We start from the raw sequence: 13,798 nt of genomic DNA, 5'->3' as shown, positions 1-13,798 counted from the left end.
AAGAGGGTAAGACACAGAAAGAAATTTCTGAACGAATAGGCTGTTCCCAGAGTGCTGTATCAAGGCACTTCAGTGGGAAGTCTGTGGGAAGGAAAAAGTGTGGCAGAAAACGCTGCACAACGAGAAGAGGTGACCGGACCCTGAGGAAGATTGTGGAGAAGGGCCGATTCCAGACCTTGGGGGACCTGCGGAAGCAGTGGACTGAGTCTGGAGTAGAAACATCCAGAGCCACCGTGCACAGGTGTGTGCAGGAAATGGGCTACAGGTGCCGCATTCCCCAGACCTGGGCTACAGAGAAGCAGCACTGGACTGTTGCTCAGTGGTCCAAAGTACTTTTTTCGGATGAAAGCAAATTCTGCATGTCATTCGAAAATCAAGGTGCCAGAGTCTGGAGGAAGACTGGGGAGAAGGAAATGCCAAAATGCCAGAAGTCCAGTGTCAAGTACACACAGTCAGTGATGGTCTGGGGTGCCGTGTCAGCTGCTGGTGTTGGTCCACTGTGTTTTATCAAGGGCAGGGTCAATGCAGCTAGCTATCAGGAGATTTTGGAGCTCTTCATGCTTCCATCTGCTGAAAAGCTTTATGGAGATGAAGATTTCATTTTTCAGCACGACCTGGCACCTGCTCACAGTGCCAAACCCACTGGTAAATGGTTTACTGACCATGGTATCACTGTGCTCAATTGGCCTGCCAACTCTCCTGACCTGAACCCCATAGAGAATCTGTGGGATATTGTGAAGAGAACGTTGAGAGACTCAAGACCCAACACTCTGGATGAGCTAAAGGCTGCTATCGAAGCATCCTGGGCCTCCATAAGACCTCAGCAGTGTCACAGGCTGATTGCCTCCATGCCACACCGCATTGAAGCAGTCATTCACTGTACATGATTATTTTAAGGTTGACCTTTTTTGTATTAAAAACACTTTTCTTTTATTGGTCGGATGAAATATGCTAATTTTGTGAGATAGGAATTTTGGGTTTTGCCAATGAAAGTATGCAGTGAAAGCTAAATATTTAATCTAGACAAATCATTTCCTATATGACCTATAAAACATTTACAAGTAAACTTGAACTTTTGGACTTCCCTAATCAATTATTAAACCTACTTCATGACGTGACGTTTTAGATCAGGTAATTGAAGTAATTAAAGGTGCACACAGGTAATAGCAATACTTTTGACTGGACTGTATAGAAGGGATGCATCTTTACAGCATACCTTGATTCAAGAGTTTCAATATTGAAAGTCAGTCCAGACATATCATGGGGATAAAAGGCTACATTCTTCTTATAGTGAACTTGGCTGTTTCATCGTCACTCTCTATCCCAAGAGTAAGTATTTTGTTTATTGTTAAGTTATACTAAATGTAGCATCTATTTTCATCATTTAGAAAAAGATTTAAATGAACCTTGAACTTGCAGTTTTAATTTTTCATTTATGTTGTGTGAGTCATTTTCCATGTAACGTGTGACATGTCTATTAATGCTTGCGATGATAAATGGGGAAAAATTTACAAAATACATTTTTAAGAAATAAATACATTTAAGTATTTCTGTCAGTACATCACTTATTTGCATTCTTTTCGCTGTGGCTTTAAAGTGTCTACCTTTGAATAAAAAGCGTATTACATTTTTTTTTATTTCATTTATTTATTTAACTTTTTTTTTTATGTTTAGACCCAGGACGACGTAGAGATAGTGGGTAAGTTCTGTCAGTTTTTTTCTTCATATTAAATCACTTTAAGTAATTTTCTTAAATGTTTGTGAACTCAAGAGGGTGATTTTTTTTTTTTTTTAGATGTTGGCGAAAACATCAGCACAGAAGGTAAACCTAATTTTGTTTTTGTACCCAAAATTGACTGTTTGGTGAGATTTTCATGCCACCCTATCATTAACGATGCATTTAAAATAACCTTAGTATGTTTTTTATAACTGACTCCTGTGATTTCTCTCAGATGTAACACTTGATGATATCCGTGAGGTAAGTTCTGCAGTTTTGCAGGCAGTTCATTAAGATGTAATTGTACACATTTTGGGGTCTTATATGTTTTATAATGCACTTGTATCTCAGCCTTCAGACATTCAAAAGAGTAGCATTCTTCCTGGGGACAAACTATGGACATCTCCAGTCCCCTACGTGTTGGACCAAAGTCTTGGTAAATATCTTTTTTATTTTATATAAGAATATTTGTGAATATGTATTCAAATTGTTTGGAGAACGTGTAGACAGTTTATAGGACATAAAATTATTAGAATATTTAGTTCAGTATCAACAAGGTTTTGTTGCTACACAGAAAGCGCAAAGGAAAAAAATACTAATTGCACATCTTTTACATTTACAGCTTTCTTGCAATGAATTCAATATAACTCTCAGAAAAATGTTAAAGAGCACCACTGCGTAATGTGTTATCTGAAATAAACTGAATTTTTTTTTTCTTTACTTCCATGTAAAATGAAAGACTTGAAAGCTAAAGGAGTCATCTTGAGAGCTTTAGATCAGTTCAGGATGAAGTCATGCATTGACTTCAAACCCATGGATTCTGAGGAGTATTACATTGACATCAAAAAGTTAGATGGGTATGTATTCATTTTTCTCTCTGCTTTCTTCCTTTATTTAGTTTCAAATACATATTTTCTCAATGCATTCCAACCTAAGGTTAAAAAAATGAAATTTCAATTAAATTGTTCATAACCATGTGATTCAAACATATTGAGTGTAAAGATCTTCATATCAGTAAAATGTCTTTGCGCCACCTCCTGTTGCCACAAAAATATCACATCAGCACGAAGGTTCTCAGTTCGACTCCTGGCCGGGGATCTTTCTGCATGTTTGCATGTTTTCCCCGTGCGTGCCTGGGTTCTCTCCGAGTACTCCAGCTTGTTGCCCTGCGATGGACTGGCGAACCGTCCAGGGTGTACCCTGCCTCCCACCCATAGACTGCTGGAGATAGGCACCAGCTTCCCCACGACCCACTATGGAAGAAGTGGTATAGACAATGACTGACTGATTGATTTTACCTGTGGGTACCAGTGCTGAAATACCTGTACAGTCAGGATCCTTCAGTATTGCTCATGGTTACTACAAACATAATCAGACTCGGAGCCTGTGAAGTGTGTTGGCTGACGGAAAGCTGAGGCCCTGCATGAATATGTGTGTAGATGCATGTTGTTTGTGTTGTTAATCACAAACTGATTTAAATCAAAATCCAACATCACCCTCCCACACACTACCAGTGTTTTATCAAATATTACCATGTAACTTTTAATTTGAAAATTTCTTCACTATTTCTTATATTTCTCATCACATTTATGCTAAATTAAAAAAACACCCATATGGAAAACGTACCCTTATCAGGGATCCCCTATACACCTTGAAGTTGTATCGCAGAAATTTCTAGTTTTGTGGTACTTATTGAGATAGAGGTTTAAGTTAATATAATAAAAGAAAATAAAATAAAATAGTACATTTGTCAATGGCATTGTAGATATGAATATATCACTACATATAATATAAAGCCTTACATGCAGAAACACACCTCTAAAAATAAAATGCACCCATTATGAAATATACAACTTTAAAAAACCAATTACACTGAGTATGGCAGCTGTGCTGCTAAACATTATGCAATAATGATTCTAATCACTAATATTTTGAAACATAGCATTTACACATAAACATAGCATTTATTTGTGCTCCTTATGACCCAATTAAGAAGATATATCAGCAAAAGTAATAATGCCAACACTATCAGCTTTGGAGGTTTTCAGACGTCATCAACTAGGACTAATCTTTATCTTTATGACAAGATAACTCAATTTTATTACAGTCAAGGTTTTTCCTGTTAGTATAAGTATAATATGTCCATACTACTTCTAACTGCCAGAACAGTGTCATATACCAGGAAATCATATCATAGTCATCACAATATAAGCATTCAAATAAGGGTGAAAATATTTTTAATCCTTAAAGTTTTGAAGAAAAAAATTACATTTCCACAAAAACTAAGATCAGCACATTATACTGCAAATATGCCAACAACCCAACACAGCACAACTGTTGCAATAAATACAGATTAATGCATGGACCGCTTTCTTTTACAAGTTTATTAGTTTTTGGCTTCCTCTTTAGTCCTGTGTCCAAGGCTAAGCTGTCATTGCTTGACCCCTCTACCTGGGTTATGGCAGCAGAAACTGCTGGAGGCTGAAAGCTAACTAATTCTCATAAAACGCTGATCTGTTTCGTCACTAGCTTTTCTTTACATCAACATTTTCATGAATTCCTTTTTTACTTTACTATTGATGTCTTGATATTAGAGCAGAACAGGTCCTAAGTCATCCAAACATGAGTTGTAGTCACATGATAATTGGCTTAAAAAACGGTTCTTGAATCAATGAAAATAATTCATGCATTCATTCATTCATTCAAAGATCTTCATATCAGTGAAATGTCTTTGTGCCATCTCCTGTTGCCACAGAAATATCACATTAGAACTTTTTTTTCAAGTGCTTTTACCTGCATGGTAGCACTGTTGCCTTGCAGCAAGAACCTCGGTTCGACTCAGGGCCGGGGGTCTTTCTGCGTGAAGTTTGCATGTTCTCCCTGTGAATGCGTGGGTTCTCTCCGAGTACTCCAGCTTGTTGCCCTGCAATGGACTGGCGAACCGTCCAGGGTGTACCCTGCCTCCCACCCATAGACTGCTGGAGATAGGCACCAGCTTCCCCACGACCCACTATGGAAGAAGCGGTATAGACAATGACTGACTGACTGATTTTACCTGTGTTTACCAGTGCTGAAATACCTGTATGGTCAGGATCCTTCAGTATTGCTCATGGTTACTACAAACATAATCAGACTTGGAGCCTGTGAAGTGTGTTGGCTGACGGAAAGCTGAGGCCCTGCATGAATATGTGTGTAGATGCATGTTGTTTGTGTTGTTAATCACAAACTGATTTAAATCAAAATCCAACATCACCCTCCCACACACTACCAGTGTTTTGTCAAATACAGGTCCATCCATATATAAATTGCTGTCATGATAATTGGCTTAAAAAAGGGGTCTTGAATCAATGAAAATAATTCATTCATTGGACATTAAATGCCCCAGACAGTGAATTTGAATTGATAACTTCAGCAGTCAATAAAAATCCAGTGTCCCACATAACTACTCAACTTCATGATAGAAACAGTTTTCATTTAATTCTGTTTAACTAAATTCAGTTTATTTACATAGTGCCAATTCAGAAGAGTCTTTAGAGGGTGGATGTACTTCATACACAGAAATATATAACCAAATCAATCTTAAAAACAAATTCAAATTCAAATACATAAACTCTATATTGATTATAGTTATGGTGCAGTTCAGTCCAATTCAGTTTAAAGTGCTGATTGGGTAAAAAAAAGATCCTCTTCTTGAGCAAGCAAGTGGTGACGGTAGAAAGGAATGATTCCCTTTTAACATTAAAATTCTGGTCTTACCTCAGAAATGTTTTTTATCTGTCACCATGGGCCCTTGGGTACATTGGCATTATGCTAGTAGGAATGGTAATTTTCTGGGGTTGAATGTGAGTTGTTTTAAACAGAGAAACTGGGGAAGCAGATAAATTGTGAGGGCATCACTGTTTTGTTGCAAAGTTTGTCCGTATGTGCCATATTTATTTGTACAATGTAACAAAAAAAAGTTTTACCGGAAGATGTGTTCTGTACTGCTTATGTTTTGACAAATAAGTTGTTTGAAGTGAGTGAATGTTAATCCAACAATCATTAATAAACACTTTTCCATTGTAGGTGTTGGTCATATATTGGTAGACTATACACCAATGGACAGGAGCTCTCCATTGGGCTGAACTGTGATTCCATTGGCGTTGTTGAACATGAGATTCTTCATGCTCTTGGCTTCTACCATGAACAATCAAGATATGACAGAGACAGTCATGTGCAGATTGTATACAACAACATCATAGCAGGTTTAATATTTCCTTAGTCTTTTTCAACTTTTTTGATATGTCATGTAGTTGTTAGATTAGAAGGAAAATACAAAAAAAGATATGCCTAAAAGTGTTTAATATGTCTAATGTTGTCTACTCATAAATATAATGCTACATTTTTAACAGTTTTTCCTCTTCTTAGATTGTTTCTGCATAGCATTTTTCAGTGAATATGAGGTTTTCTACACCATCTAGGTAAAGAGAATAACTTCAGGAAGGTTGCCAGTCAAGACAGCACCACCCATGGAGCTCCATATGACTACATGTCAGTGATGCACTACCACAAAAATGGATTCAGTAATGGCAATGGTCCTACAATTATTACCATAGATCCAAAATTTCAAGATCTCATTGGTCAAAGACTGGATATGAGTCCTAGTGATGTTCAAGAGCTGAACGCTCTCTACCAATGCAGTAAGTGCTTGATTAAGGGCTTTTTTGCAGGGATGACTTTTTAAGCTCGCAGAAATCCAACTGTTTCACTATTCAGATATATTCAAGTTCAAACCCATTTTGGTTATTTACAAGATATATTTTCTTTTGCATATCTGAAAATTCTCCAGTTTAGATTGCAGTAGACATTTGTGGAAGAATTTGGTTCCTTTGGGTTGTTGTTTTTCATCTTAGACAAGTAAAACAGATTAATTGAAAATTAAATGGTAAACCAGAACTATTTAACTGAAACTGATTTCCCTTGCCTCTGCTAATTTAATTTCTAAAATTAGATTTTTTTTGTAAGTAATAAAATATATCCATATTTTATCTAAGCTGTAAAATACAAGTCTAACCTATTATTACAGTACTAAATACAGGATAGTGTTGAACTGTCTTGTTAGGACTGGTTGAACCTTAGAAATGAATTAACTTGCAAAATCAATTTCTTGTATTCCCTTTTTTGCCTCCTCAGAATCAGCCGTGGCATTTAAGTTTTACTGTGGCTTTTCTAATAAGGATTTGTGCCAAATGAGTCATTGTTCACAAAGTGGGAATGGCTGGGAAATGGTTACACAAGTTAACGGGGGTCCAAGCTCTGACCACACCAGTCTAACTAATGGAAATGGAGATCAAGGTAAGCTTTCAAATGTGATTTGCATTTTCTTGTTGCTAAATGTTGAATAAAACTAAGTATTTGTGATTTAACAGATTTTTCATTGTTGTTTTTACCCTCTACCCAAATTAAGCTTCTAAAAATTCCTTAAGAATTACCTTTATTATGTAAAAAACAAAAACATTATAAATATATTTTTTTTGTAAAATGTTCTCCAGCAAAAATGTATTCATGATATAAGGTTAGGCAAAATATCTCGATATTTATTTATTTCAAGCACCTTCTATGTTGTGACATGATATATGATTAATCAATCATGTTAATTCTAATTAAAACTAAGAAAAGCAGTGGAAACCATTTTTATACATTGACCTGTCATGCATGTCATACGTCCTAGTGGAAATGAGGGAACAGGCAGGAAAATCTAACCACAAACTGAGCATTTTGCGTGAATAGCTGAATATCTTTAACAAACAATGTTGTAACAAAATGACTATTATGTCTCAATTATATCAGCAAAACTTTGACTTTCCCTTTATGAAGGGCCCTCTGAACATTTAAAGGTGCTTTTATTTGATTCCATTTGTTCCACTGCAGAACTGTAATTTCCTAAAGCTGTAAAGATGTACGTTTAATTAACCTCAGAGGTAATTGAAATGTCTTCAGTCATGTAACATCTTCAATATCTTCGTGTACTTTATTTTAGGTGAAGAAATAGGATATTTTATGCATGCCAGCACAGCATCAGGCTGGGAGGGACAGTCAGCAAGGCTGGAGACCCAGATCCTGCATCCTACAAGGAGATGCAATGTCCAGTGTCTGCGGTTTTACTATTTCCATACTGGAAATGAAGCTGATAAACTTAATATCTGGGTTAGAGAGTTTGATGAACAAGACACTGAAGGAACTCTCCACCTCATGGAACAAATCACTGGTAGTGTATGAATACTAAGTAAAATGTAATTATTGTTTAAAGTAATAAGTAAAATATAATTGTTAATATTTGAATTAATAACTATATGCATTTTTACATGTGCATGTAGGTATGTTTAAATATTTCAAATATTTCCAAAATTTCCCCCTCCAGGCCCACAAACATCTCACTGGAAGCTCCAACATGTTCCTCTGAATGCCACCAAGGACTTCCAGGTGGTGTTTGAAGTTCGAAAAGGAGCAGGAAGCTCCACAGGAGGTTTCTCAGTTGATGACATTAATCTCTCTGAGACTGAGTGTCCACATGTAACTTTGCAGATTGATGAAATTGAAAAAATGCTAAGTACAAGTGCCTCAGGAACCAGAATATACAGTCCACGGCAATACTCCAAAGAAGGCTATGCCTACCGAGTATCAGCAATTCTGTCCAAGACATATGTTGGAATGTTTGTTCAGCTCTTGTCTGGTAAATATGATAACCAGCTGACGTGGCCTTGCTTGCAAAGAGAAATGACTTTCCAGTTGCTGGATCAAACCCCCAGCATGCAACTGCAAATGTCAAAACAATGGAGTTTTATTTCTCTCCAGACTCACTCGGACTCTAGTGGTAGGTTTATGAGAAATACGAAAATTAGGATAAAAATAAGGCAAATGGGCACAGTACTTATCTGATGTGTATCATATGTTTTTCATATACACAGGTACTCCTGTCTGGGGAAACCCTCGTGAGACTGGAACTGGACTTTTTTATGAGAATGATGAGTTAGTCTATGGTGGACCTCTGCTTGGGTACCAGAAATTTGCAACTTTGGAAGAACTACAATCCAACGAGTTCCTCAAAGGAGGGAGTGTCATTTTCATGTTTAACTTTGAAGGCAAGTTGAATGTTTTCATTAGTTAAAAACAAATGTGGGATGAAACTGAATTTAGAAGCACTATGGGGTCGTTGTTATAAACACGCATATGATGCTTCAGATAGCTATGTTTTTATTGTTTTTTATTTTATTTTGACTTTTGTCCCTATTGTTTCCTTTTTTAACTTTTTATTAGATTTTACTTGTGAAGCACTTTGTTGCAGCTGTGGTTGTTTAACAGTGCGTTATAAATAATGTAGTAGTGGTAGTAGTAGTAGTGACCACAGTTCCCAAATTGACTAACAACTAATAGTGAAACAAATTTTTCCTGTAGCGGAAACCAAATTTAGCTATCGCTGAAGTTGTTTTTACCAACTTTAAGACCACTAGTTTGCTCCTTTCTGTTGTGGGCATGTCCATTAGACATGCTATCGGCTACTCCCTTTGCTTGTTTTTTTTTTTGTTTGTTTCTGACTGAGTGGTAGAAATGTGTGTGTTTATGTGTTTCTGAGTGTGATGTGTGTGTGTGTGTGTGTGTGTGTGTGTGTAGGTATGTGTGTGTGAGCACATGTCAAAGAAAATGTCAGAACACACAATGAGGTCGGGGCTTATAGCAGTGGCAAGCGTATAATATATATAGTATAGCGTCCAGTTGTCTTTCCTCCAAAACAAAAAGCAACCAGGCCTAAGCAATTAAATTCAGTTTATTTATATAGAACCAATTTACAACAAAAGTCATGTCAAGGCACTTTACAAGAAAACAAGACCCAATTTATATATGACATACTGTACATAATCAAGTCATTCCAATCATATAGACAAACTTCACCTATTTACCACCCTTTAGTGGGCAAAAAGAGCTTCCTTCACAGGGTGACTGGACCCAGCCTTAGAGATAGGGGGAGACGAGCTCCATCATCCGAGGGGGGGCTCAAAGTAGAGCATTGAAAGGAGTCAGCTGAGGTGGTTTGAGCATCTGATCAAGATGCCCCTTGGATGCCTCCCTTTGGAGGTTTTTTGGGCACATCCCACTGGGAGGACACCCCTGGAAAGATCCAGAACTTGGTGGAGGAACTAATTTTGTGTCCCGTCTGGCCACCCAGAATGAGCTAGAGAATATTGCTGAGGATGGATGGATGGATGGATGGATGGATGGATGGATGCTAGAGAACAGTAGATTTGCTAACTAGAGCAGTCAGACTGAGTGGTGTCCATGTTTAGTTTAAACATTTCAGTTATATTTAGAGGCAGCGGAATTGCCTCAGAATTTAGAGGCAACACACAGAATAATTGCTATATGATAGGACAATCAGATGCTACAAAAATAAATACCAGTTAGTTTGAATAAACGTGTTATACATTTTAAAGAATAACATATTCAGCACATTGGCCTTAGCAGGTTTTAATTGAGAAGCAGGATTTGAATGCATTGAAAGGGGGGATTTGTTGAAATGTGAAACTATTCAACCTACTGAAATTGTATTTGTTTTCTGTGATGACTTTATCTTTTGACAGATCTGACTCCGCTAAATACTGGATCTGCTCTCCCATGTCCTCAATTAAGACCGGTAGACATTACAAATCCTCCCACAAACCTGGATGAAGGCCCATGCTCATCACAGTGAGTGACTTTTTCAAATAATGATGTGCAACATGCAACATCGTCAGAGTCCTAAATTGTTTACCACAAAAAGTTTTAATTTATTGTGAAAATTATTATATACTTTTTCTGTTAAATGGTTCCTTGTGTCAACGAGTCCACGACAGCTGGAAACAGCTAACAAAATAAAAGTCTTATAAACGTTTTGACTTCTATTGGATCTCCTGCACCATCTTTCCATAACTGGCAACAAGAGAATAAATGTGTTCCCAAGTTGGGCTTTTATAACCCAAGGCTTTACAGGTAGCATGGCTGTGATAGGTAAATGTGATGGGTACATTTTTATTATTCTGTCTGCTGTTCAATGTTTTGCTGTAATTTTTACAGGATCCTATCCATCAGTACGACTCCTCTAAAAGACAACAACAGGTATACCAAGATATGATCATACACACACACACAAGATTATTAGTTAATTAATCAAAACTGAATAGAAACGATTATATTATACTCCTTTGCAATAATATTAATGCCCACTAGTAACACAGATTCCTACTTCCACACTGCAGACACACACATACTTCGGTCCTATAACTAGTATAATAGTGCCAGACTTAAGACCTAAACACTGACTTTATTACTCAAATGTCTTTATGTAGTTTATGTTGCCCATTTATTTAAAAATCTTTTCTGTTTATTTGATGTTTTACTTTGCTTATGGCTCATTATTTGCAGAAACAAATAGCCTGGTGAATAAAAACACAATCCTTAAACATGTTTAAAAGAACAACAACAGGACTAAAAATTGCTTTGGAAGAGGGAGAGTGTTGCATGTCTACTTGCAGAAATGAGGAAGCTCCAACGGACTAGCCTTTATCTGTTGTAGCTCAAATAATGGGTTCTGAGTTGGTCAGTCTGCATTTGTTAAAAGGTCCCAAGTGGGTGCCACTATTGTTAACTATTTTGCTTTAAGATTTCTTGTTCCACATTGCACCATGATCGACCTGCATAGGGTTCTCTTCTCTGCTTTTCCTGCCTCTCCGTCCAGTCCTGTGGACATCTCGAAGGTTGATCAGCAAAGCTTCCAGGCCTTTTATTCCTTTTTGCTTGTCTGGTACTTTTGTTTATGCCCCTTGTACCAACCAGTTTAGACATGCTTGGGGGTAGCAATAGTTAGGTTGAAGAAAGAGGGTGGTATACTGTGTTGATCTTTAGGTTTTGTTTTTTGGTTTAGTCTCTAGGCTGTGGAACATCCTGTTTTGCGTTTCTACATCTTGTGATTTCTTTGTACTGTTACTGATTTAAGTTTCCTCTTTTATATCAGGTTCCCCTTATTTACATTACATTATAATTTTGTATCAAACACATGGGCTTTGACTGACTACCAGCTCTTTCCCTTTAGCCATCTTCTTACCTGGTATAAAAGGTTTGACGGCTTCTCTGTATATCAGAGATTCATACTATCTGCCTCCTTTGTCCTCATGTATTTGCTTTTTGGTTTTGATTTGAAACACCTAAATTGTCTTATTTTGTTAAACTAGCGTTTATGATCTTACCCAACATCTACATGCCTGCATTTGGGTCCATGAACTATTCTCTGCAATGCCAGAAACTGGCTCCTCACTATCTAGCACTAGACTTAAAACCTAAACACTGACTTTATCACTCAAATGTAGTGTATGTTGTCCATTTATTGAAAATCCTTTCTGTTTATTTGACGTTTTATTTGATGTTTTGCTTGTGGCTCATCATTTGCAGATACAAATAGCTTGGTGACTCAAACACAATCTTTAAACATGTTTAAAAGAACATTAACTGGACTCAAAATTGCTTTGGAAGAGGAAGAGTGTTGCATATTACAGGCATAAATCCTCTTAAAAACTGGCCCAAGAGACATAAAACTCATGAAACTCATAAAACTCATTTATGCAGGAGCTGCTATTCAATTTGTTTGAGGGACACATTTATTTAATTATATATAAATTATATAAATTAACAGACACACAAAAGAGCAATAGCTACTTAATTTATGATTATTTACCACCACAAATCCCAACATCTGTACATAGTATGTGTAGTTCTCTGTGAAAGACAGTCAGGATAGAAAAAATGCTTAGCCGTAAACATCTGTTGTAAATGTTTTTCTTTTTGATAATTCTTAATATTTGTACCTGCAGTGCTGAAAATAGTATTGAATAGTTATTTTGGTGTCATAACTGCAGCCTGTATGAGAGATCACACTCATAATTTTTTCAAGAACATTGTACAATACATAACGTCTAAAATAAATAATATATTTAATCTTGTAGCATTTATGGGTTTTCTCCTGCTGTGGTGCCCTACCCGGTCCTCACGCTCCTGCTGGCTGTGATGACGCTTCTGGTGCCATGATGTAAACATTCACAACTCTGCTGTTTTTACATATACACCATCAGTCAAATCCTTTAGTTTTTCTGTCTTGTTTGATCTTATATGATTAAAAGAAACAAATACCATGAAAACTGATGTTTGCATATAGGTGTATTGTATGACGATTTTAAAGTAGTTCTTTATGTTTTCTAAATGTAATGCTTTAATTTATTTGTTAGCGATAATATTTGGTGATATAATTTTCTTTGAAACATTCAGATGTTGTTTTGGAATATTGTTTAGATATTACAGTTTCTTTTTGTAAATGCATTTAGTTATTAAGGGCTAATTATGAGTAATCCACAATATTCAGGCATAGTAGCATCTTGGTAGCATATTTTACAATATGTTTTGGTTCTTTGTACTATGTTTTAATAAAAGAGGTTAAAAACTAAATATGTGTCATTTGTTGCTTAACACATATTTATTAAAAATTCAGAAAATCGTTAAAATCCATTCAGTTCAATGCAGTTTCTTTAAGGACATCTGTGTTTGATGTTACAGTTTTTCTGCACACATCATTGCCCTTGACATTTTCTTTTTGAAGTCAACCAGACTGTCACTTCCAATTGCAGCTTGCAGGGAATCTTATGTTGATTAGGAGACACATATCTGAGGCCTTGAGCCAGGATGGGTGCAAAGCAAAAGTATTCCTGTTTTATAAACAAATAAGACTATTAGCTTCTCTTTTTATGTTTCTATCATTTTAAAAAGATTTTTCAGTTTAATTGTTTGGAATAATTGCACCACCGTACTTGATACATTTTGGTTGAGGATTTTCACAGAAAGGTTAACCATCTTTTACCAACACATCACCCTGAGCGTCCCCTGATATTACACATCATCGTTGGTTCGTGCATATTCCTTATTGGAGCAACACTTTGGACGTGGCAAAGATTTGGGAGAGAAACTTTGAAAGATTGTCACATCAGAGAGATCAGAACGAAAGACAAAGAAGTACAGAAGAGATGT

General features: G+C 36.5%; 1 protein-coding gene across 1 annotated transcript; it reads left to right on the top strand.

The window, feature by feature from the left end:
* Positions 1-1,179: 1,179 nt before the first annotated feature.
* Positions 1,180-13,222, top strand: LOC124866137 (meprin A subunit beta-like). Its single transcript, XM_047361816.1, has 15 exons — positions 1,180-1,329; positions 1,675-1,699; positions 1,796-1,822; positions 1,953-1,978; positions 2,069-2,153; positions 2,457-2,574; positions 5,783-5,961; positions 6,178-6,396; positions 6,890-7,051; positions 7,737-7,964; positions 8,118-8,570; positions 8,665-8,838; positions 10,333-10,438; positions 10,805-10,846; positions 12,727-13,222. Exons 1-15 carry the CDS (start codon positions 1,261-1,263, stop codon positions 12,806-12,808), a joined length of 1,995 nt encoding a protein of 664 aa, XP_047217772.1. The 5' UTR covers positions 1,180-1,260; the 3' UTR covers positions 12,809-13,222.
* Positions 13,223-13,798: the final 576 nt, after the last annotated feature.

This window comes from Girardinichthys multiradiatus, chromosome 3 (genome assembly GCF_021462225.1).
Source record: "Girardinichthys multiradiatus isolate DD_20200921_A chromosome 3, DD_fGirMul_XY1, whole genome shotgun sequence".
In the NCBI taxonomy this organism is placed as follows: Eukaryota; Metazoa; Chordata; class Actinopteri; order Cyprinodontiformes; family Goodeidae; genus Girardinichthys; species Girardinichthys multiradiatus.
Note: the sequence above shows the minus strand (reverse complement) of the source record. Positions and strands in the feature narration are given on the sequence as shown.

What these genes read in the sequence shown, in the direction of transcription:
- LOC124866137 (XM_047361816.1), top strand. Translation starts at nt 1,261, where the DNA reads ATGGGGATAAAAGGCTACATTCTTCTTATAGTGAACTTGGCTGTTTCA. An exon ending in GAACGCTCTCTACCAATGCA is followed by an intron (nt 6,397 to 6,889) that starts GTAAGTGCTTGA and finishes TTGCCTCCTCAG; the next exon opens with AATCAGCCGTGGCATTTAAG. An exon ending in TAATGGAAATGGAGATCAAG is followed by an intron (nt 7,052 to 7,736) that starts GTAAGCTTTCAA and finishes ACTTTATTTTAG; the next exon opens with GTGAAGAAATAGGATATTTT.